At 42.6% G+C, this 24,686-nt stretch overlaps 2 protein-coding genes across 4 annotated transcripts in view; one reads left to right on the top strand and one right to left on the bottom strand.

Annotated features, from left to right (window-relative positions):
• EVA1C (eva-1 homolog C) overlaps positions 1 to 11,854 on the bottom strand; it is a 33,974-nt gene extending 22,120 nt beyond the window's left edge. For all 3 annotated transcript variants that reach the window (XM_088528990.1, XM_088528991.1, XM_088528992.1), the window contains exon 1: positions 11,615 to 11,854. In XM_088528990.1, coding sequence (XP_088385116.1) covers positions 11,615 to 11,741 — 127 coding nt within the window. In that variant the 5' untranslated portion in view covers positions 11,742 to 11,854. The remainder of the gene's footprint in view (positions 1 to 11,614) is intronic.
• Positions 11,855 to 19,838: 7,984 nt separating this feature from the next.
• Positions 19,839 to 24,686, top strand: part of URB1 (URB1 ribosome biogenesis factor) — a 48,850-nt gene continuing 44,002 nt past the window's right edge. The window contains exons 1-4 of the mRNA XM_088528952.1: positions 19,839 to 19,971; positions 20,133 to 20,272; positions 21,576 to 21,727; positions 23,025 to 23,157. Of these exons, the coding sequence (XP_088385078.1) occupies positions 19,839 to 19,971; positions 20,133 to 20,272; positions 21,576 to 21,727; positions 23,025 to 23,157 (558 nt within the window). The remainder of the gene's footprint in view (positions 19,972 to 20,132; positions 20,273 to 21,575; positions 21,728 to 23,024; positions 23,158 to 24,686) is intronic.

The raw sequence follows: 24,686 nt of genomic DNA, 5'->3' as shown, positions 1-24,686 counted from the left end.
CCATTTCCTATACTTAAAGTAAACCCACAAAAATAAAACATAGAGCTATTTTTCCCCACAGGTTTTATGACAACTAAATTTAATGCAATCAAAGCAAATCTTTTTTATTCCCTAATTCTTTCACCATTAATCTGACTTTCTATTCATTTGTATACAACAACTCTACTTGAATAGTTTTCCTTCATTCATATATATCCATTAAATTCTACAGTTCTCTCTAAAATCAATACCCAACTTCTAGAACAGCAGGGTCATCCACATTCAAAGCAAAAATAAAACAACAAAACAACCTTCCAAAACCAACTTATTCAAAACAGATTATTCAGTAAGTACCAAGAGCTTCTGCTGGTTTGTTATGCAAAAAGACTTGTAGAAGCTTTAAAGCTGAGGAAATGATCACGTAAGTATCTTTTTAATTTACAGAAATTTAATTTTCTTATCTTTGTCTCTTTTCCAAACATGTAAGTGGTTTAATAACAGATAAAACAGATAAAAGCTACTGTTTTCCCCTTAGAAGCCTTGCTTTGCCTTTGTCCTTACTCCACTGGGGTGGCAATTGGTAGGATTATTGCTATTATGTATAATAGAAAAAAAAAATCTTTCTTTTTTTGCTTTGGTGATTAACAAATCAGAAGCAGAATGATGATTATTTCATATCATAAAGAGAAAAAGATCACTTTTCTCTTAGAAAATATGGGGGGAAAAAGTTCCCTCATGTCATTAAGTTTTCAGATTTGTTGCCCTTTTCCAACCTTTAACCAAAGAACATTTTTTTCAAAGGAAAAAATGCCTTTGAATTAAAAAGCTAAGTGCATCCCTCATGGCATATGTACTTCCTATGTACATAGATGAGCCTTGCTGCCACAGCCACTCCTCCCTGGGCCCCCTCCTAGAAGGTGTTGAGTACAGCCATAAAAACAGGCTGAATGCCCAATTGCACCCAAGCGACTTTGCGACAGGCTGATACTGTAAAGGGGCCCCAGGGACATTTACTAGGGCCGAATGCCTTTTCCACTGTCATCAGAGCATAAAGGGCCACAGTGTAAAGGAGTATCCAGCCCAATGCAAGTCATGGGCACTCAACACCTTGAAAGATTTAGCCTGATATTTGTAATCATTTCAATTCTTCGGGTTTTAAGTTACTTGGAACCAAGAGTGCTGTATACAAAACAGCACAGTATTCCCTAAAGAATATCTGCTATGTTGTGATTTGGATGAGTTCCCTGGCATCTTAACTGCTACTTTGATCCTGCAAATTCCTAATCCAGTATCTAAGCACCTTTCTCTAACAATTGCAACTATTCAATCCTTTAAAAAATGCTTAAAGGAAAAAAAAAAGAAAAACTTGCTCTGATTTTGTACAAGCAATATGGTTCACTTATAAGAAGAGTGTTAGATGGCCTGGTGAAAATAAGACATCGTGCTCCCTGGCCTTCTCAGTGGGTTTTAAAGTGACACTGCTGCTCTTAAAATCCTTGCATATTTGTAGACAATAAAGGATAAAAATAGCAATGGAAATAGGCTGCTAGGCGTTGATAAGAGAAGCAGTGATGTGCTCATCGGGGGCGGGCAGCCCATGTCGCCCTGCGTTTCTCTTACTCCTGTGCACGCGGAGTGCGTACGCCCAGCGCTGCATGAGGGGCGGCGCACACTGGGCACCCACAGCCCGACATGGAAAGGGAGTCAGACCCAAGAAGTCACCACTTCCTCTTGCTTCTTCCTTGAAAACTCTAGCTTTTCCCTCTCCCCGTGCTGCTGCTTCTCTGCACTTGCGGCCCACGTGGCGGATCGGGCTTGGTGGGGAGCGGCTGCCTCTCACCTCGGCGCTGGAGTGGGAACGGGCCATTTCCAGCTGCTTTCCCACACTTCTTGGGGCATCACGGCCTCGTGGTCACCCCGCTACAAAGCTCTTGAGGCCACAAGTGCCCTGGCGTTGTTTGCCAAGTGCCCTGCAGGAACACGCTTTCCTCGGCGCGGCAAATCCGGCTGGGTGACTGTGTCAGCTTAGGGGAAAAGGGGCTCTTATCTGCATAACTAATGATTCCAGGGTGAGAGGGCACTGTGTGGGCTCCACGGGCCTGTCACTCCTGCAGAAGGGGGCTTCCTTTTCGGCATTTCCTTCCCCTGGGGCAATGCCACCAGGTCATCCCAAACAGGCAGCCAAGCAGGCAGCCGGCTTATGTCACTTTTAGGCACTGACCCAGCATATGGTCCATGTTACAGGCACTCCAGGGAGCTGTTTGTCCTTCAGACCTCTCCCATTTGGTCTTTCTTTAATTAATTATTACGTTAGTTGCAAATCCTGAGGAAAATTCTTTTAAGAAAATAATTAAAAAAATGAAATCTGGGAGCTAAAGGCTGGACTGACTTGCTGTGCTGCACCACAGCATTAAGTACCAGTTTCCCTATAGAATTCCTTAAGGGGCTTAAGGTGTTAAACATGGTGGCTTCTTTCTCTTTGCTTGCAGGGTTCTTGGGTGACGGCAGGGGTTAGCCAGGGCAGGAGCCTTTCCAAGCTTTATTCTGCCATTGCAGACTTTCACATTTTCAAATACAACAAACGTGTTTCTTCTTTAAAACAATTTGAAACTTGAAAGGAAATGACAGCTGTTGTAAGATTTGACTAATGTAGGAAAAGTTGGCAATGCTTCAGTGTCCCAATTGCATCTCTACATCACTGTGTGAAAGGGCCACAAGGAGCTTTCCCATTTATCCAAGGCACACATTCATAGGCACTGTATGTGGTGCCCCGCATACACAATCATCTCAAAGACCTTAGCCTGGCTCACAAGTTAAGCCTGAAGCATATGGTAAGAAACAGAATCCATTGATTTGAAGGCCAGAAGGTGTCATCCCACCCAACTGTCTGCACAACCCAGACTACCCATTCATTGTAACTTGCTACTGAGCTTCAAAATACCAATGCAAAATCCAAGCGTAATCCTTTCTTCCAGAATTAGCCAAATTAGTCACAGTACCAACTGTGCTGACAAAGAACTTCAGCTAAAAAACATACCGCCCGAAAAGTGCACAAAACACGGAGACTGAGCAGCTGGACAAAGCGCTAAGCCCTTCTGATCACTCCTCGTTGCACAGGAGGACTGATAAACTATAATGACAAGGACAAGTAAAATAAGTGGCCTACAAGAGTTAAGGTTGCAAACAGATAACTTTTGGGGTAAAATAGCATTCTTAAAATGCTGGAGTTATACTCTGTATCTGCTCCTGGTGTTATCACTTTGAATGACAACACTAATGGCTGTAGTTATCATGAACCTGATGGCATGGAAATTGAGAATTTTTTTTTTCCTTTAAAGAAAAATGGAAAAATGGGAACTTTGAATGATGCCTTTTTTTTTTCCCGACAAACAAAAGAACAACAAAAGGTCTGGAAGTGTTCAGCCAAGAAATGTGTTATGTCTCCTGTGTACGGTACAAGACAATACGAGCCACTCTAATTCACTGGATTCATTTCTTATGGTGCAGGACAGCGGCCCGAGGCCTTAAAGCCTCTCTTTTGTTGTCAGAGCCACGTTAAGCAATGTGTATATTCTGTCCAATCCCACCTGCCTAGCATGACTTCACCGTATGGAAGCACCAACCAGAGGAAGAGCGTGAGCTGTTAGTCTAATGCCTAGCACATATTAAATGCAATCTTGGTGGTGACAGGCATAATGTCTTTTTGGCAAAATAGCAGCTTTGCAATGTCGCATTTTTAGGGCTTGAAGCTGAGCAGCACACAGCCCACAGGGATTCTCAGAATCAGGCCTTCATATACATATTTAATTGTTTCGGTTACTGAGCAAAGTTGAACCTAGTTTAATTAGCACAGCAATTTGCTAGCTGTTTTTTTTAAGAAATAGGAATCCCCTTTAGATCAAAATAGATTGAAATGCCACCTATACTCTTGTGGGAGTCCCAAATGGCTAATCCACTTACTAAATCTAAATCAGCTCCTGCAGTTTTTCCAAGAGCTATGCCAATAAGCATTAAAAATACAAGCAAGATTGACAGGTTTGAAAGAAGAGATTTCATGCAGTGATAAATGAGCCACTCATAAACTCGGTGACAAACACCGTGAGAAGCATCAATGTGACATATTTGGGATCCAGATGTGGTCTTTCTCCATTGGTTTGTGGAGGAAGTTTGAAGAAAGGTTACCCTATAAGTTTCCACTCCTCCCCCAAAGCATATCCTCCACAGTTTCACTCAGCAAAGATATACACAAAGATGTCTACTTGCCTAACGTATGCTTGTTTTTGCATAGTTGTCAACTTGACTCGGTTTCCTTTCATTGCTTGGCTTTTCAGATATGCCTTTTCCACTACTCCAATGAACACTCACTCTCCTTGCCTGTGATTGCCATCCTACTAATTTTAGCCTTGACTCTGCCCTATGGGCTGTAAACATTTCTAGTCTTAGAAGTAAAAAGTTAAAAGTAAAAAAGCAGGCACTAGTGATAAGCTCTCAAGGTCTCCCATGGATTGTTTTATCAACATGTATGTGTTTGTAAGGAATCTCTCTGGTTTAATTTTTCCCTCACCTCATGGATCATAAGCATTTTACTAATCTTGAATGTCATTACCTGCTAAATCTGAGAGTCAAATTAAGGAAGAGCTTGATCCTACTCAAGCCAGAATCAGGCATCCAGGTGAGCCAGAAAATAACTCAGCCTAAGGACTCAATCACAAGCTGCTATGTGAGCATATGGCAAGAAAAGGGTTTATTGCATGAATAATAGCATGCGTGAGAAGCCAAACCATCAGTTCTTTTAGAAAAACAGAACAAACCTTTTCACAAAGAAAAGACAGACCTCCTTTGACTTTATGGTGCGATAGTCACCAAATGGGCTTTGTTTATTCACCACCTAACCTCTTCTTACCCATTCCAAACAACCTGGACTGCAGTTTCTTTTTTTTTTTTTTTTTTTTTTTGTAGATTGGGAAAATCCACGATTCCAGCAATCACAGAGCAGCTGCCTATTCTCCCTACCGTACCATCCCATGACTGTTCTCTGTTTCCTTCAAATCAACAATTTCTTATTCCCTTGTGCTTCTTCTAGGAGCAATGCTTTTCTTTTATTCCCATATCTTTCTAAGGAAATGAGAAAGATACTTATGCGTTTCTTTCTTTTTCTTTTTTTTTTTCTTATTCTCATTTGTCTCTTTTTTTTTTTCCCTTTCACTCCCCTTCTGTGCTTACACATACTTCAATATCTACACACAAAATCAACACGAAGGGGTAGCATACAACATATGGTAGGCCTGGGTAAAAGTATACAGGATTTCCTTAGCAAGTGAAGTACATTTTAGGAAGGAGCGAACTACTTTTGATCCCTAGAGATTTCTGCCTGCAGAAAACCCCATGTTATAGTCAGCAATACTTCCCTCAGCCATTCCAGGAAGCCTTGTGGATAAATAATTGTTCTGTGATTTAATGTGCAACTATTTCAATGGAAAGGGAAGATTTTCTCCTTCCTATACTATGATGCCGTCAAGAGGTGCAATGGTGTTAAAGGAGACTCTGGAGCTGTTTTATGCCTTTGCCAAAAAAAAAAAAAAAATCTTTTGACTGGAGACAGAGTAGCCTCTTCTAGCACCATTAAGAAGAAGCAATAAGAGAAAGGTTCGGCAGGTCGCAGTTTCATTGCAGACAGAATGAGTGAAGCATTATGCCCAAGAGACAGCAAAGTTCCCATCTTCCTTCCCAAAGACTGAGAGTAGGAGGACCCTGGAGACGAGGGGAAAATATTTCTTTGAAAGCTTGGATTTATGAACTTGAACTTCCAATGTAGGCTTCAGAGTATCTGTTTGCCAGCCCCTCAGAAAATACAAGCTTAATTTTTCAAACACACAGTGAGCCAAACTACATTGTACACACCCCATTTATATCTGACACTCAAAAAAAAAAAAATCAGGGAACAAGGTAAATCAGAAGAGAGGGAAACTGCCTTTTGTATCTTTGAGTCCACCTCAAAACATCACTGATCTGCAGCATTAGCTTATAGTACAGCCAATCCAAGACAGAAAAATGAAAAAAAAAATGTTCTCCTAGTTTGATGATTTCCTTTATAATAACATTACTTCTTCCCCTACCCAGTTTTAGCTTGAAGAAATTAAAGGTCCCAAAGTGCTAAATGACTCTGCAAACTTAATGCTTGTCTGCCCAATCAGGAATAAAAGCAATGAAGGAAAATGGATGGATATTTGTGAATTCTTTGAGACTCTCATACAAACCCACTGAAAATCTTGGGAATCTTTTCAGTGACCTTCATAGACTTTCAATCAGGCCCTACATTATGTTTTAAAATTAATTCTAAAATAGGACCCAAACAGTACTGGTATTTAATTTGTTGCCAAAAACCACACAATAGACCTTTGAAATAAAACTCCGAAAATGTCTAGAAATTCAGATGAAATGACTCACCAGTGCTGAACAAATAAGGCACAACCACGCCTCCTTCTGCTGCTCAGCCCCCTTTCACACAATACAATATTTTCTCTGTGTTTGGTAAGAAATCAAAATATTTCAATTGTAATTGTAAATTATAGTTGGAAGATGGCAGAAGTCTGACAGTTGGTGGCTGGTTAGACAGTGTTGTCTCTGTCTGGGGAACATTCCCATCAAAATATGACATTTATTTGGAACAGGCCTGAAACTACTTTCTCTCATAAAGGTGAGATGGCCTAGAAGCTCGAAATGGTATCAGCTACAGATACAGTGGAAAGACAGGAGGGGCTAATCCTTGTTATTTATTTTGAACCAAAGCAGTATGTGATGTGTGAGGTGCCAGCAATCTGCACAGTTATGAACATAAGGAGTTCCTGCCCCAAAGGTCTAAGAACCTGACAGACTCCAACATGTTGGCTTCTGAGCAATATCGCCCAGGACTTCAGGTTTCCTATGGGCTTAGGTGTTCCAGATGGATTTCCTGGAGACCACTGTGGGGAAGAAGCATCAAATTAAGTCATTAAATGAAGTCACTTTTAAGAGAGCTCTTGGGGCAAGATCCTTTCAAGGGGATGTTAATAGGTCCTAGCTTCTTGCTCTCATGAGATGCATAGTAATTTAGCAGAACTAAGGTCTTTTCCCCTCTAACAAGGATGACTGAAATTGCATTCAACAATCAACATGTATTCATCATGTTATTATTCATTATTTATTATTGTTCTTCATAATGTTATTAAGGAAAAATTGCATGTAAAAATGAGATTTCATAAACTGCACTTCTTTAGGAAAGCAGCTAGAACAGCAGAGATGGGTCTGAACAACATGACCTAAACTAAAATGTCACTTCTGACACACTTCTTTACTCCATAGAACAAATCCCAGAACCAAACCTAGCTTTGAGAAACTTTAAAGCAGACTGTGAGGTTTGGTTCCCATATAACTGAAGTGCAACATGTTTCTAAAAATGAAATGTTTTTCTTTAAACAAAGCAACAAGGATTTGCATTTGACATTTACAAGCCAGTATCAAGGAAATGCATCATTGACATCACTTCTTTTAGCACCTCTTTAAATATCCCGGTTGAAGGACAAGCTCCACTTGCCACTATGAGTCAACAGAACCAACTCAAGGAAATTTATACAGGATTTTATCTCACCAACATGAAACCAACAAAAATCTCTCCGCATCCTTGTGGTTGGTCATGATTGATCCTTCCACGTTATTACAAACATAGCATTTGCTCCAAGCATTTGCTTGTTTTCCTGTTGCCTCAGGGAATCTGGAATTGGTAAATGCCACAAAACTTAATGGAAACTTTTAATGCGAAAAGGCCACAAGATCAGATTATATTTCTTGGGTGAATTGATTTGCTTTTTCATTAGGTCTCTGTGTTCTCTATTCTTGGGTCGGAACACCAAGGCTATGGAGTTAAAGCAGTGTCTAGATCTGCCTGAATTATTCTGGAAAAATAATACACTGCGGCCCACTCTTTCTGCTCACATCCACAAAGTCATTCTCCAGCCCAGTTACGCAATCACACAGTTACTTCACTTCTGGTCTTCCCTTACAGACTTGTTTCTTGAAGGCTGTCCAGAAAACCTGGCTGGGACCACAGTAAAGACAGGGAAAATGACTGGTGAACTGAGCAAAGAAGGCCGCTTTGAACAGAAGACCCAAGCTCAAAGCAGGCATGGAGAGAAGAAGAAGAGGAGGAGAAATAAAGGAGGCAAAACACTTCCAAGTGAATATAAGCAAAGGCAAATGGATGTTCCTGCACCTTGCGAGTGACAAGGAATGTGTTCCCAGAAGGGCAAGAGGGGCAGATGGATGAAATGAGGGAGCAGTGACTGCTGCTGTTGAGAAGGGGCACACTCCTGAACAACTGCCCCTTCCCAGCCCCTTCCAGCACATCAACCTATTTCTCAGCAACGGCAGCCTTTCTACAGCATCAGCACAGACGAAGTGTGCTGCCCTACACGTAAAGATTATTTTTTGCCTATATTGAGAAAGAGCCCTTGAATGCAGAGGAGCTGTGGAAGAATTGCTATCATCTGCCCTTGATTTCTCCCAAAAAAAAAAACCAAAAAAAAAAAGCCTAACTGCAATTTTGATACTCTCCTGGCATCTCAGAGTAATCAGGATTTTGGCTGTCAGAGTGAGCAAAACCAACAGCAGCCTTTGGTCTCCTGGACTGGGACCTCATCTGAAATGTGCAAGTTCCAAGTGATCACTGATAAAAACAACACGAGGACAGAGCTTTGTGAAGTGGGAACACAACTGTGAAAATGCCTAGCAATGCTGGTGGAAAACTATTGTAGAGGTCCTCTGAAGAACAGGCTGAGAGAGGAAGAAGTCCCTCCTCCCCCCTCCCTGCTCTAGCTATGGGACTGCACTGATCTGCATGAAGATGAAAGGAAAGAACTGTGGATTAGGTCTTTCTCTCTTATTTCAAACCTTCAACTTTCAATTTTGAACCTGGAAATATATGCATTGGTTTCCATTTTTTTAAAAAATGAATCAAACTGAAGACAGCAGACCTTAGGGCAAACCTCTACTCTCAATACCTATTACAATTGATATATATGTTCTTTGCTGTCACAAAACTGCTAGAGAAGAATAGATTATATGGATCTTTAAGTATCTTGCATATGGATCTTTAAGTATCTTGCATATCAACATTACTTTATCTCACATATCTCCTGTTACTAAAAGGAGAAACTAATTACAGAATCCTCTTCATACAGCTATGAGATTTAGAGCTCTACAGCTGGAGTCTTGTCTCAGAACATTTTTTTCCTAGAAAAAAAATTATTACTCACATAAAATGTTGTTGCACAATAAAGAAATGTTGCCCCCCCCACCTCAAAAAAAAATGTTCCTGTATTTGAAAGCAGGACGAAGAAACATGAGAACAAGAATCTGCAGCTATATATCCTAAATGTGCAAGAATAATAGCAAGATCATAATGATAACTGACCTGTGATAACCAAATGGACAGATTCAACTTACAGACAGAGCTGCCAACCTGCCAACCCCTTATGAAAAGGCAGGGTTACATTCTGTACAAGTCTTACTGCTTCTGGTTTGTGAAGTGATCCAATAAAAATACTACAGTTTACAGGAAAATAAATACAACTCAAACATAAAAAAATAAACAAAAGAACAAAGAGAATAAAAAGAACAAACCTTCACCAACTACTTATACTACTTCCTGCTCCCTACTTGAAAAACAGCAGGCAAATCCAAACAGGAGCTGTCACTGCTCTGTGAGAAGCAGCTAGGTCTTGTGACTAGGAAATGGACACTGGGCAGGTTGCAATCCGTAGCACAATTTAACACATTTGTAAAAAGAGCAACAAAAAATACACGTGAACAGTTGTTGCAAGCATGGTCTCTCAGCAGACCGGGAGGTGCTTAGAGAAGGTTGTGAGAATGGGAGACAGAGGAGGAGAGAGAGAAGGAAAAGGGAGAGATTGAAACAGTTTGGGCTGCTGAGGTAGAGATCTGATGCTGGAAATACACAGAGCAGAAAAGGCAATGACCCAAGAAAGTATGCACCTGATAATCTGAGTATAAAAGCTTGCAATCTGCGAGGAGAAGTTTCAGCCACTTTCCTTCTAGTCCTGCCTGCACTCCTAAACTCTCAGCGCCAGACCACATTGCACAGAACACGTCCACAGTCCCGATCTCTGTTCCTCTTGTTGTGACACCGACTTTGTAAGGAAACGTATAGCCGAGCCCGATGCAGCCCTCTTCCAAACAGTGCCCACAGTCCGCAAAGTGGGGCACCCGGCTCCCCGTGACCGAGCCGAAGGAGCTGCCGGTGTCTTGGCAGCTGCAGCGTGCTGTCCCTTTAAACGGGGCAGAGTTGTTGTCATGTAAATGCAACGAAGCTTATGAAAATCAAGTCGCTGTTCCCGCTGAGGGAGGGAGCAGAGAAGGAAATTTAGCAACTTCAGAAGCTCGGGACTTGACGTCGCTGCTGCAGAGCCTGTTGTGATCCTTTAACAGGTATCACTTTTAAAGGCAGGCAGACCGGCATTTCAGAGTGTCAGCTTTCCTCTGACAGCTCCTGCCCTACCGCACCTGCCCTGTGCTTCCCCGTTCCCAAAAATGCTAAAAACATCCTGGCATGTTCTGGGAACCTTCTTTAAAAAGTTCTAGGAACATTTTGGTCTCCTCTGTCATTTTGGATTTCACCTCCATGCTAAAAACAAAAAGAATAGAACCAGAATCTGTTAAGGCCTAGAAACTTTCCTAGTTTGAACTGGCATCAATTTTGGAATCTAATCTGCTTTTCTACATTTTATTCATTGAATCATCTGCAAGACATTTTTAATGCTGGTCTCTGGGATGAGACGCAGAACTTGTCTTTGGTGATTCCAGTTATTTTGAAAGTTCAGTGAACAATTAAAAAGTGAATACATCTGTACTTTTAAAATTATCTTGGATTTCCTTACATAATAACTTCATTTTAAATGTGAACTGACTTCTGTGATGAACTTTCCTAGATAAACTTGAAGGGCAGTTTTTAACTCAGTGGCTATCTGAAAAGGAAAAACTGAACTTTCTTACATTTTCTTGTGGAGAATTGCCACGTAATTCCAAAATGACTACCTACCAACTGGGAGTTAAGCCAAAAAAACACCAAAGAGTAAGATAAGAAACATTTAAAAGCCTTTTACATGCAAAAGGAATCTAATAGGAGAAACATAGTTTATCTGTGCATATAATTCTGCTCTTCACGTTTGACAGCCGACTTGCCTAGAAATGCCGAGATTTATGAAGCTTGACCCCGTACCAAAACCACAAACTGTATTTTCCAACTGCAACAGAGAAAAGCCTCCGCATTAATATGTACTGTATTAATAGGCCTAATAACATATTTGCATTGGCAATTCTAGATTAACTTTATCCCAGGGCACTCGAATGGCTCTTGGAAAGCTCCGTTCCGTTCATTAACGGTGAGTAAGGGTAAAGGTAAAGGTTAAGGGTCCCCCGGCGGGCGACGGACGTGCGCGACCCCCTCTCCCCTAGTCCCCGGCGGCCGTTGGGCGGCCGTTGGGTGCGCGCGATCCCCTCCGCGACAGCTCCCGGCGGCCGTTGGGCGGCCGTTACGCGGCCGTTGGCAGCGCGGCGGCCGCTGGCGGTGCCCGCGCGGTACCTGCGAAGTCGGCGAGCGCCGCGATCTCCGCGCTGCACACGAGGATCACGCAGGAGAGGAGGCGGAGCAGCCGTCGGGGCTCTACCTGCCTGCGCCGTGGCTGCTGCCCCGCGTCCCCTGCCCTCATGGTGCGGCGGGGCAGGGCAGCGGGCGCGGCTGGCGGCCCCGCCGCCTCACATGGTGGAGGCGGCCCCGGCTCGGCGGCGCGGCCACCTGCGGCCCGCCGGGCGTCCTGCGCCGCGGGGCAGCACCGGGAAGGCCCCCGGGGCCGCTCGGGCGGCGGAGGGGCCGGGCGAGGGCGGAGCGGCCCGGGCGGGCCCGGTGGCGAGGCCGGTGCGAAGGCGGCGGCGAAGGCAGCGGCTCCCCGGCGGCGCCGCGCCTGGCACTGCCCGCGGCGCGCATCGCGCCGGCCGGGCTGACTCAGTGGCGGCTGCACCTCGCCCGCCCTCCCCCGGCTCTCTCCACCCCCCTCCGGGCATTTCTGGGACCCGGCCCCTCCCTCTTGGCTAGTGCTCAGGCTCTCGCCTTCACGCCCCGTGCCCGGCGCTTTCTTTCCTCCCTTACTTATTTATTTATAGTTATTTTCCTTCCTTATCCTTGCTGTGGCAGTGGGAGGACCATCCCGGGCTTATGCCCACCTCCTAATTCAGGTGACAACATTTCTCCAGGGGTGAGGCAAAGTGCTCCCTGTCACTCTTCTCCTTGCTGGCAGTGAAACGGTACCCACCAAAACACACAACTTTCCTGCTTGCTTCCCGACCTCTGAGCTCACCTGCCAAGAACTGACAGGCTACTGCTCCAGCCTGGCTGGGCCACTGACTTCATAGGCTGGCTCATAGGTCTGGGGGGGAAACCAACGAAGAGGTTTTCCTGACAGGGAGAAATCCCTCTTTTGAAAGAGCAATTTCAGCAGGCGCACAGCTGTGTTAAGAAATGGTCCTGGCCCTTCCATGCTGCAAAATAACCTTTCCCTTTGGCTGTTTCCTCATGCCACCACCTTGCCCCTGCCCTTAGCTTTGTTCAAAGCCCATGTACTTCAGCATAATTGTGTGTGAAGTGTGTAGGATTGCTTAAAGCTTTTGTCACAAGGTAAGAAAACATCTTGAAGCTACTGTGAGAGAGTTCTGGTTGTTCCCTTGGATCTGTTTTGTAACAGATGAGATCAACGAGAAGTTCAAATAAATTAGCTTTACAACCTACCATGCTACCCTCAAATTTCATTTCTAGCTCCTTTTAAGGTTTGAGGGAGAGATAACAAACTAGGAGACTTACTCCTAAGTTCCTGCAAAAGCTGCCCTCAGGAAAGGGAACCTAGCAGGAGCCCTAGAAATGGGGCATGGAAGTGTCCTTGGCCCAGGACATGCGTGTGTATGCAAGGAGGGCAGGCAGAATATCTGTCTCTCTAAAGCCTGACATGCATATTCACATTCACCTGCTTTCTCTTGCAGTGAAAAACTTGAAAAGGCTGGAGACAACAGGACCCAATTCATTCCATTACATCCATTCCTTTCCTCCTGCACCAGCTGAACTTGAATCAGCTCCAGCTTTGAAGTTTCTAGCTTTGGTGCCTCTTTCTGGAGGTTACACAGAGCTTTGTCCAACTGGAATTTCATGATTGATTCTGAATTCACTTTCCTTACCCTCTCCCTCTTCACACACAGGACAACAACTGGGCATCTCATACATCCCATCCCATACATATTCATCCTTCTCCAGCCTTGGGCAGGCAAGAGCAAAGCAGGTATCACAGCCCTGCCAGAGGTTAGTGACATTCCATCAAGCTTTATTAAACTCAGATAAATGGGATAATGGATACTGAAAAATAAGATAAAACAGAATAGTTCTGAGGTGTCTAGTGCAATAAGGGATGGGAAGAGAGATGTGAGAGTCTCTTGTCTTTTTTTTTTTTCCTTGAATTTGGTATATCAGGCAATTTAATACTTCCTATACTTGCTATCACAGGCCAGCTTCACTGAAGGTGGAAATAAATGCCAGGGGAACCTTACTAAGTATCACACATTTTTACCTATCCAGAGCAGAAAGTATTTGGGGGCATATTTATGTCTTCTAGAAAGGTGTCTGGATGACTGCATGAACTTAGTTACTTACCATAACTTCACATCACCTACACCTATATATATATATATATATACCATAACTTAAAGTGAGGGAAGTCAGATGACCTCTAGCCTTAGGAAGCCTGATCCTAACTCTCTATACAGTCAGTTGAGAGATAAGATATATGTTGAAGCCACTTGCTATAGCTCTGACAGCAATATGTCACCTCCTGCTCTTTGGATCTCGGGAACACAGAAGCCAGAAGTGGCTCTCAGTGTGCTGTGGGTACCACAATAGATGCTGGGACCTCGAGTAGACACAAAATCAATGCAGAGGAAGCTATAAACACAAAGGCAGAGGCAGTTTTCAGGTGGAATGACTGGACCAGGAGAGGTCCAAATGCGTAGGTAATCGCTAGGGTTTTAGGTAACCCCTAGGGTTACTCAGTGGAGGTTGAGTAACAACAGAGGCAGTCAGGTCTATGTGTAGACAGTTTCCTTTAGGGAAGCTTTCTTATGGAGGAAAGCACTGTACAGACACTGCACAACTAAAAAGGCATTGTCATTTTTTCCCTTGAATGGAGGATTGCTATACAAGGCAAACCTAAAATTTGTAATCCCTTCAACTGGAAGTGTTTAAAGAGTAAAGCTAAAGATCAGGGTGAAATGCTCTGTTAAGGAGACGGGAAGTATCATTTCTCCTTATGCACAAAACGTGTTTCTACGCCACAGCCATGAACCATTTTCTACAGCTGGCAATGCACATCAGTCGGAAGGCAACACAACTGATCCAGACATGTCCAGCATGTAGAATCACAGAATCTCTCAGCTTTGACTGAGTGACTGAGATCCATTTTTTTCCAACGACAAAATAACAGCCCACAAGTCAGTATCTATTCTGATACAGGCTAGATATCGTGGCTGCTTCAGTTTCTCTCTTTTGAACTTGAGGAGAAAAAGAGATCATTTCATGGAATCAGAAATGCGGGAACTTTTTTGTTGCATAGAAGTTTTGCAAGAGCAAAGCAAAAAAAAAAAATCTGAGTTCTTCATGTCTATTTTCTCTGAACTTCAGCCAAACTGCCGATTTGAAACTCATATCATGGCTTAGTGTATGGAAACTCAAATAAAATTAGTTCTGTCAGTTAGAAAAGAAGCCAACAATGTGAAATAATAGAAGAAAGTTGAGTCAGATGGCCTGAAGTTTTCTGTTAGTAAAAATAATCACAACTAGCTTTATAGCACAGCTGCAAAAAGATAGCATTTCTTGGATTCAGCTTGCCTTTGTATATTTTTTTTCACGTATATACAATAATTTTCCAACTATACCTTCTATCGCTATTTCTTTCCCTTCCCTCACCCTTTCAGTTTATTGGGAGTGAATTATTTCTGTATTTCATTTGTGTTCGCCTTTCCCAGAATAAGGTTTTCAAGAAGTTCACTGATGATGTTCTGGCTTTTTCAGGGAAAAGAATCTAAGCACAAACTCTCAGGATTTTCCCACATTTTAAGTCGCTTTATATCTTGCATTCTGACACAGATGAAATCCACAAGACAGTTCAAACAAGTGGGCTGCTAGCCTCTCTCTGTTTCTATGGAAATGAATGTCAGAGCAGTTAAAACAAAGCACATGCTTTACAGTAATCACTATATGGCGATTATTTAAAATAACGTAGTACATTTTTCCTGATTCAACCTCTATTTCTATGGCTACCAGAAGGAAAACAGAGAAGCGTCTCTTGTAGATGTCATTTGAAGCTGTTTCCTGGATGCTGTAAGTTCTTGCAAGATGCTACAAATTTTAAGCTCTAGCAAGATCTTCAAGTGTGCAGTAATTTCACCTTGACCAATTCTGCATGCTGTTGTTTAGAGACATTCTTACAGATGTGAGTGGAAGTTTGAAGGAATATACAGTACGGGACTTAGGCCCACAGGTTTAAAAGTAGGGCAAATATTTGCTGTTCCCTGCCATTTTTTGACTCATCTGAGAGAGGATAAAACTAGCTAACATGTTCTGAGTTTTGTGATCATAAGCTCTTTCTTGCATGCTCAGCTCCTGGCCTAACTAATCACGTCATAGTCATATTGACCTTGGCCATTTCACAAGAAAACAGTAAGAGGTAGCACATGAAGTTCATAAAACAAATCTCCTCCTATTTCATTTTGTCTGAATCCCACCGTGACTTCCTCACTACATGCAGCAAAAAGAGATCACTCTTCGTTATCCTCCTTAACGTTCTCAGTCTTACTGACAGCTCTCCTGTATACAGATTATTTTTTTCTATCCGTACACCCAGCATGCTGGGCACTTGCACAGGCATGAAGCAGGAGACATCCATCACCCCACAGCAACAAATACCGCTGGAAAGGACAAAAAAAAATTAGATCTAAGGTGTGTGTGGGGAAAAGGCTTTGTTGTCCATGGCCTCCTAAGATATTAAAGTTATATTTGATCACTTCCTGAAGTGTATCTTCAAAGATACACTTCAAGAGAGTACACATCTTGCCTCTCGGCTTAGGAACATTAGGACAGAGCTGCTGAGTGGACCACGTTGTTGGAAATCAGCCCATTTTCTTGTGAAAATACATTATTATCGACTTATGAGGCTGTCTTTTAGCTCATTGTTGAGACTGTTTTAATATGTACTTAGGCTAAGATTTTTCACATATACTAATTTACTAATAATATTGTGTACTTGAAATTCTAGACAATGGCTTCTTACAGCCCCATTGGTTCTGCTCTCAGTGAAGTCAGTTGCAAAGCTCCCTCCGATTTCAGTGTCACAGAATCAGTGACAAAACACTGAACTAACAGTGTCTTTTCTAAAAGCCTCAGAATATGAAGCTTCAAGGTCTCGCAAGTTAGGCATGTAAAGGCTAAAGCATGCAAAATTGGGAGCATTTCTGAAAATACTAGCCCTAAACAATATCTTATCAGTGCCAGGTAAGTGCTTAGCATTTTTTGAGATCCAGACCTCATAACATCTCAACTTAAGAATTCAAAAAACAAAAGCAAATAGCAGAAAAATGAAAGTAATGGTGCATAGCTTGCACATGTTTCTTTCTCCTTAGGACTATAAGGTAATCAATGGTGATCCCTTGAAGAGATGCTCAGTGTCTATGGTTAAACCAAACCAGGCCTAGTGGTGACTGACTGTTGTTGCATGTATATAAGGCGGGAAGGATTTCAGTACACAGGGGAGCTATCCTTTTTCCTCCTCTGGATATAGCTAACCTAGAGGGCCACAGGTCCTGCTCTGCACATTGAATTACAGGCCTTATTTGGTTTATCACGAGAAGATATCAATAGCCGCCTTCAGCTTATGCCTCCTGCAGCTCTTTCCAGCCTGCCTGCTGTCCTTCCCACTCCTCTGTTCTCTTCCTCTCTTGTCTGATCTTCCCATCCGCCTTCAGCACCTGGGCAAGGAGCCTGATTCCCGGCTCATTCTGAGCCCTGGCTCCAAAGCCTGGTGCTAATGCATGTCCGTGCTGCTGACACTGCAGCCGACTTGGGTCCTTTGATATTGATACGGCTCTAGTGTAATGGTAGGGGAGATAAACTGTCATTAGTCAGGTTTTAAAATGCACTCCTCTAGCTATTCGGAAAAAATGCTGCTCCAGTTAAAATTGCTAAGAGACTTGGAGAAAGGGTTGTTTTATTTTTTGCACCCAGAGCAAAAGCAGTTGTGGTTTATCTAAAGTGCTGCAGCTGCTTATGCCAGAAATGCCCTGGCATTATGAGGCAGTTTCAGAAGAGTTGTTGCCTCAGTCCAAGCTACCTGTGCAGCTCCTGAGCCTATACGTGATCCTGGTGCATCACTCACACCCCACTGCCCAGGCCAATGTTGCCAAACTTCCGCAGTTCAGGCCTTACAGTGTCCATATGTCCAGCGTGTCAGCGGGCACTGAGCTGGATCAGTGGGAAGGAAGCAGGAGTGAAGGGTGCAGTGCACTTGGACGAGAGATGGCGAAAGGTTATGGTGCTGGACTGCGCTGGGCATATTGCTTTCTTGTGACGCTGTGCTGAGGAAGTGGTCCACCTGTCAGCAGCATCCAACCTCTCCTTCTCTGTGATCTAATCTTTCAGACATGGCTGGTCGAAGAGGGAAGGTTGTGATGAACAGCCCTATCTCCCATAACATGGACTTGCATGAAGAATTTCTGGCTGAAACCAGAAGAGAGAGCTTGGTGAAGCTAGTAGGCAAGAACTGGCCAAACCTACCAAAATAGCTCCTCTTCAGGACTGCATCTTGGGTCAGGATCCTAGCGCTAGGAATAAAGTTGATGTTGGGGGAGGTAAAGGCAAAATAGTCGAGACTGCAGTACTGAGCTTGGATTGTTACTAGAAACGCTCTGCTCAAGCCAGAAAAGGCTTCTGAGATGGGGCTGATGCAGGAAAGGGTCACTCGGGCTGGTTAATTCTGTATCTGGAGCTATTTATTGAACGAGGAATAGAGCTAAGCTTCATGTGAGGAATTGGGAATTATTCTTCCGAGCAGCAAATGTCAAGGGGATGACATGCATCCTGGCTGTGTTCATCTGGCAGGAATCACAGGAGCCTCTCTCAGCTTACTGCAAACCGAGGCAGCTCAGATATTAATACTTGATTCCTTCACTGCTTGCATCCGTTGAGCCTGCAGGTACAATGGAGCAGAGCAGCATGGTCTTAGCCTGAACTCTCATTCTCTGAGTGGGCGTGCACAAATGCAGCCTGCCAGAAAACAAACTGAGGGAGCAAAAATGTCACAGGTGTCACAGAGAAAGAAAAAGACACAGGCTCAAAGTAAGGCAAGAAAATGGAAATAATATGTTTGAAATAAACCTCACAATTAACTGGGTCATCCCTCATCAAAGCCTGTGGCAACTACTAAGGCTGCGAGGGGAGAGAATAAATGAACTTGAAGTTGAAGTTACTTTTCTTTGCATTTTACAGTGATTTTTTTTTGTACTAGATGTTCTTTGGAATCTGGTGTCAGGATAGTGATCAGACCTGCCAATCTGACAACTGTGCTTTCATTTGTAAGATATTTCCAGTATGTGTGCTTTGAGCTTTCTAAAAGCTGTTTTAAAAATATATTTTCTCCCATTACATCAGCTCTGGCCTTCTTTTCATCCCCTCAAACAAGCAAACAACCAACAATTCCTTCTGGAGAGGAAACCATCTATCTTCAGTGTTTTGTGTCCACAACATTTTCTAGAATTGCAAATGTATTTTTTTTTTGTCTGCATTATTTTCAATTCACTCAGAAGAAAACTCTAAGGCGAAATAAAAGATTCTCCTCATCCAGAACAAGCCATCATTAATGTTTTATGGAAGAATTCAGCAATCTATCCTTTCACACAGAAGTTGATACACTATGCTGAATTCCTAATGAAACTGTTATTGAAAGCAAGCATAAAAATAGTTGAACCTAATGAGTCTCAAAATATCATAAATGATGAGCAGAGTTTGAATGGACAGTATGACTTAACTAGCAGCACCAAGATGCTTTCTGAGTCTCGTTTTTCTAAGTTAATTTTTTAAAGTCCTTATGTCTGGTATCTAAAGTCTATATTTTCTCTTGTTATTTTTTTTCCCAGCCCAATGCTCTTTTTTTTTTTCTTTCTTTTATGCTTTGTGCCTCCTTACTTCACATTCCCTCATTTTCCCCCACTTTTCTCAAAATATTGCAGCATCTTCTATCAATGTTAAAGCATTTGTTCACCTTAAGCCCTAGCATGGCTGTTAATGTTGCCCTCTTCTGGACAACATTTTATTAACAGCGTTAATTTCTGTAATGAAACACATTAAAAAAAAGTTGCTTATAAAATAGGGGGAAAATATCCATTTTGCGTAGAACTGTAGCTTGATTTTCATTTTCTCTTTTTCACGTAGGTCTTGATTTCCCACTACTGTTTCAACTGCTGGTGGTTAGGGTGCAACAGCGCATCGGGACAGGATTCTTTCTTCCCCATCCCTCCACGTTACCTGGAGGGATATCCGCTCGGGACACTCCGCAGTTACCGGAAGCGAAGCCGCTGCGGGCAGCCCAGGCCGCGCGGGGCGCGAGGGCCGGCCCCGCTCCGCGGCAGCGGGGCGCCCCCGCGGGCAGGAGCCGCAGAGCGGCCGCGCCGCCCCCCGCGCCGCCTCCTGCCGCGCCGCCGCTTCCGGGGCCGGCGGCAGCGCCATGGCGGCCAAGCGGCGCGGCCAGCCCGCGCCCGGCCCGCCGGCGGCGGCCAAGCGAGCCCGCGTCGGCGACGGCGAGTTCAGCGGCGCCCGCTTCAAGGCCCTGCTGCGGGAGCCCGCGGCGGCGCAGCAGGGTGAGCGGCCGTTGGCGCGTGGCCGTTAGCGCGTGAGGCGGCCGTTGGCGCGTGGCCGTTAGCGCGGCCGCTAGCGCGTGGCCGTTAGCGCGGCCGCTAGCGCGTGGCCGCCCGCTTTGCCGTATCGGGCGCATCCTTCAGGCGAAGTTCTCTTGTTGCAGGGCTACAGACGTTCGTCTCGGTAGCTAAGACGCTGCCCTCCGCTGAAGTGTACGATGTCGTGGAAGGGTATATAAAAATTTCGGTGGAGTGTGCGGAAATCTTCAAGCTTCTGGATGGGGAAAGAAAGCCCGAGGGGGAAGTAAGTATTCACTGAAGTAAATAAGAATGGGTATTGTGCTCTAGTCACTGCTGCAGTGTGTGCTGCCTGGGGAATGGACACTGAAACAAACCCTTTGTATCATAAATAATGCTAGGGATTCAATATGGCTTTTTTACTGCAAGCCAGAATGGCAGAGGTTTTTGATCAAGTGGGAAGTGTCCTTTCAAATGCAAGGATGCGACTGCATTTGGTGAGATGCAGGACAAGTAGACCTGCCAAAATCAAGGTGTTAAGGCTCTTTAGATGTTATAGAAACGCCCTTACGAAATAAGCATAAATACAGTTATACAAATCAAAAATTAGCCTTAATAAAAATAATTGTTTTTAGATAATTGTATGTTTCATTGAAACCTCAGTATTTCTAGGAAGCCACTGGTAAAGTTGACATTGTTTCTCTGATCTGAGGTGGACAGAATTTCTTCTTCCTTAAAATATGATTGGTGAATTAAAGAATTATTCTTACAAATAGTGTTCTTTATAGTATTCTCAAACACCATGTTTGTCTTTGTAATAACTTGAGTCATGTTCAAATAAATATTTTCTCTGAGATTTATTTACGGAAAAAGGCAGTACTTATAACAAATAGTGTCCCAGCACTGTTTGGGTTCTGGATTCAGCTAGAACTTCAGTGCAAGACTGGAACCACATGCTTGGCTCAGATACTCTTTTCCTAGCATGTTTCATTGTGCACTTGCTAACAGTTCTGGCTTACAGCACTGGCTTGATAGGCCTAGGCCTTGGCTTTCAGCTTGGAAAAGGCCCTTCAGGATCCATCAGCATGTGCTAAGACTGGCATTGAACTCAGCCTCTGCATCCCCAAGAATGACTGTTGTACATATGCAGGTAAATCATGCATATGCAGTAGGTCTCAAGTCACTAAGGAAGTAGGGTTCTTTTTTATTTAGCTTGTTTGTCCAGGTTTTTAGATATCTTCCGTTAGCACAGAGGCCTGGGCTTCCAACTGAGGATGGTGACCTTCTCTACTACTCAATGTCATCAGTTGAGTGCCTGAAAAGAAAGAGGAGCCAGCTGCCCTTCTGTAGGTCTCTGGTCTTTCATATAATATATATTCTAGGATCACAGAAACTAGAACTAACCCTGTAGAAGAGGAAACATTAATTTGGGAGAGAATTCAGAGGTTAAGTTTATCTTCAGATTTGGAAACTTTCCAAATCAAAAAAAAAAAACTTTTTTTTTTAAACGAAACTTGTTATTATTTGCTCTGATGTATCTGATATTTGGAGTTAATAGATAAAATGAGGTATATTTCTAAATTATACAGATGCTGTTAATCTTTCAAGCTCTGGAAGCCATCTTACTGAGGACAGCAAGTGACCTCTCCCATTTTTCCGTTGTGGGCATGAACATAGTCAAGAAGTTGATTCATACCTACATGAGATTGGTCTATGCTGCTTTATATTCTGAGAATCACAGGTAAGCCTTCCCTGAACTGTTGCAGAGAATTACTTTTATTATGGTGCGAGATCTGCATGGGATCTCTGATTCAGTCATACTGCTGAGTGAAGCATAATGCACAGGTTCCAAAACACTTCTTAGTGGGTAGCAGCTATTCAGATAAGAGATGTGTGCAGGCTTTACCTGTTGGGCCTGTCATGTTTCTGCTGAACTAAATGACAAACTCATCCTGATTTGAGAGTTCTTCATTTTTGGCACTTTTCTGTTTTATAAATAAAATCAATATCCAGCCTCTCACTGCGGTTTAATTTGGAGGAAGAGTATGTGTTCCCTTTTTCCTTCGTCTTCTTCCCTCCTTCCCAGTTGCTGCTAACACTGCCTGAACATTTTTTTCTCCATTTTTTTCAGGCAAATTCTCATAGAGGTCAGTGAGCGAGAATTGAACTAGAGTCAAAACTGAGCATGGATTTTAAGATTTAGTTCAATGACAAAGACATGGTTTCTGTGCTGCATACTTCAGATGAAAAAATCAACTAAACCAAAAACCAATGCAGTCTTAATAAGGCCTATACTATTCATAGAAATCATAGAATCATAGAAACCTTGAGGTTGGAAGGGACCTTTAGAGATCATCTAGTCCAACCCCCCTGCACATGTAGGGTCACCTAGAGCATGTGGCACAGGGTCGCATCCAAGCAGGTTTTGAGTATCTCCCGGGAAGGGAATTCCACAACCTCTCTTGGCAACTTGTGCCAGTGCTCTGTCACCCTCACTGTTAAGAAATTTTTCCTAAAGTTCCTGTGAAATTTTTGGTGCTTCATGTCCTTAGGTTTCAGCTCTGTCTCCTGTGGATCTGCTTATGGCAGTAGAGCTAATTGAATTGTGTTAAGTGTTTGAGGACAGGGGCTTCAAACCATTAAATATGTCTTTAAAAGCTAGACTGATTACAAGTAAGACCAAAGTCCAATGTGAACAATGAAATAATGTGTGTTTAGCCTAAATCTGTGTTGTGCTGTATCTGTATTAAAATCTTTGGTTGCATGTTCAACTAAAGCTCCCATCAGCTACAGCCAGAGCTTTGTGCAACTGGGGGTACTAGCCTAATTGTTCTGTTAATTTCTCATGTTGGTACCAACTTCGGAGAACTGTTTGGTGCCTGAGAGCCCTAGATGCAAGGATGGATAATGAAGGTGGAATGGGATAATTTCTTTTACAGGAAGCAATTGGATTTCATGTTTTAATCTCTTGCAAGGATTGTTTGCACAACTTTTGTTCTGGAAATAAACTGCATGTTTTTCTCTACTTTTAATTTTAGGATGAGCCGAGTGTGCCTTACCCTGCTGTCAGCAATGGTGGCCCAGGGGCCAGATTCAGCAAGAGATGTGTATAGCCATTTTGATTTCAATAACAAGTGTCTTCCTGGCTTGGTGAAAAAACGAGATAAAAAGGTAGGTTAAGTTGGTATCTACAGGTGTGCTATGAAGTGCTATACAGCTCTTTCTCATCCTGTCAGGATGCAGAGTTTCTCAGGTCAACTGCATTTTGCAGAGCTCCTCAGAATCAAGTCACAATGTCTGTTTCTAATAAACTGGAGAAATACAAATAATAAGGTTTCTATGGGCTACTTGGCGGTCCTTTTTATGTCTCCAGTTGAATGAAGGTGATGGTGAATTTCTAAAATAGAGTGAATTTCTAAAATTTAATTATGTTAAGGATTTAGTCTTCATTCCAGTGCACAGATTGCAGTTCAGTCACACTGGAATTAGTGAAGGTTCTGCAGGTGTTTTAATGGAGAGAGGATTTTGCTTAGTGTTAGTACACTGTGAATTACTGCTTTTGAAAATATATCCAGACAATTAAAAACTTTCTCTTGGCAGAACTTCTCAAGGAGGATATGTGAGTGAGTATAAATGTCGCTCCTCTTTTTCCAAAATGACCTTTATTTGTTGTTTTCCTTCTATTTGCTAAGAATAATCGGGATGACCTAAGCGAATGCTTAGGAAGAACATTTATGTTTTATTCTAAATATAAGTGTATATTAAGTTCAATTTCATTTTCAATGCTGACACATTGTTTCTTATCTTTAGTCAGAATCCATTAAGCTTCTTGCTGTGTAAAAACACAGATTTGATATACTGAGTTACTTAAGTATGACTTGCAAAATAAATATATAAATGTTGTGTTTGTGCCAGATGTAGTGACAAATGGGTTTGTTAAAGGAAGTTATAGGGAGAAAGGCTTTGTTTTGGTCTTTTGCTTTCTGTTTGATCTCTCCTCCGCCCCTCACTACCTCCCTGGAAAACATTATTCTTATTAATCTAATGTTATTAATAAAATAATAGCAGATGTGTATAATTATTTTATGTACACACATTTATTAATATATATATGTATGTATATATTTTTATATACATATATATCTAAAAATTTGGGGACTGTCAAATGTCATGTTCTTTTGAGTTTGCTGCAGATGCAATTTTTGGCACTACCCCTTAAATTTAAGGTCTGGGATATAGTGTCTTTTGACCACATGCTTATTAGGTAAATTTTAGATACAAAATAAAGAGTTTCAAACACTGCTTGAATATCTTACTTTGGCTCAGCTTTCACTAAAATGACCGTTCCACAGATAGAATATTTTTTTTTAATACAAAAAGTCAAATCCAGACTTACAGCAAAATCTAATTCCTTTATCTCTTCTTCAACCTTTTAGCAACTTATCTTTGCCTTATGTTTAGCCCTGCTGGTAGTATTTTGGGGCATTTTTTACATACAATTTATTTTTCCACAATAAATACCAAGTTTTTATAGTCTTGTTTGTTTGTTGCCTACAATCTTCTTCCAAGTAAAAGCTTCATTTGCTGCAGTGTCCCAGAATTTGTAGTTTCATATCATAGCCTAAAAATGGCCCTTGAAAAAAGAGCATTCTCAGTTGCACACTGTGGGTAGTTCTATGAACAGGGATCGCTGAAGGAAA

Source organism: Tinamus guttatus, unplaced genomic scaffold (genome assembly GCF_059628265.1).
Source record: "Tinamus guttatus ecotype Peru unplaced genomic scaffold, ASM5962826v1 Tinamus_guttatus_pri_ptg000318l, whole genome shotgun sequence".
Taxonomy (NCBI): domain Eukaryota; kingdom Metazoa; phylum Chordata; class Aves; order Tinamiformes; family Tinamidae; genus Tinamus; species Tinamus guttatus.
This window is presented reverse-complemented; position numbering and strand designations above follow the sequence as displayed.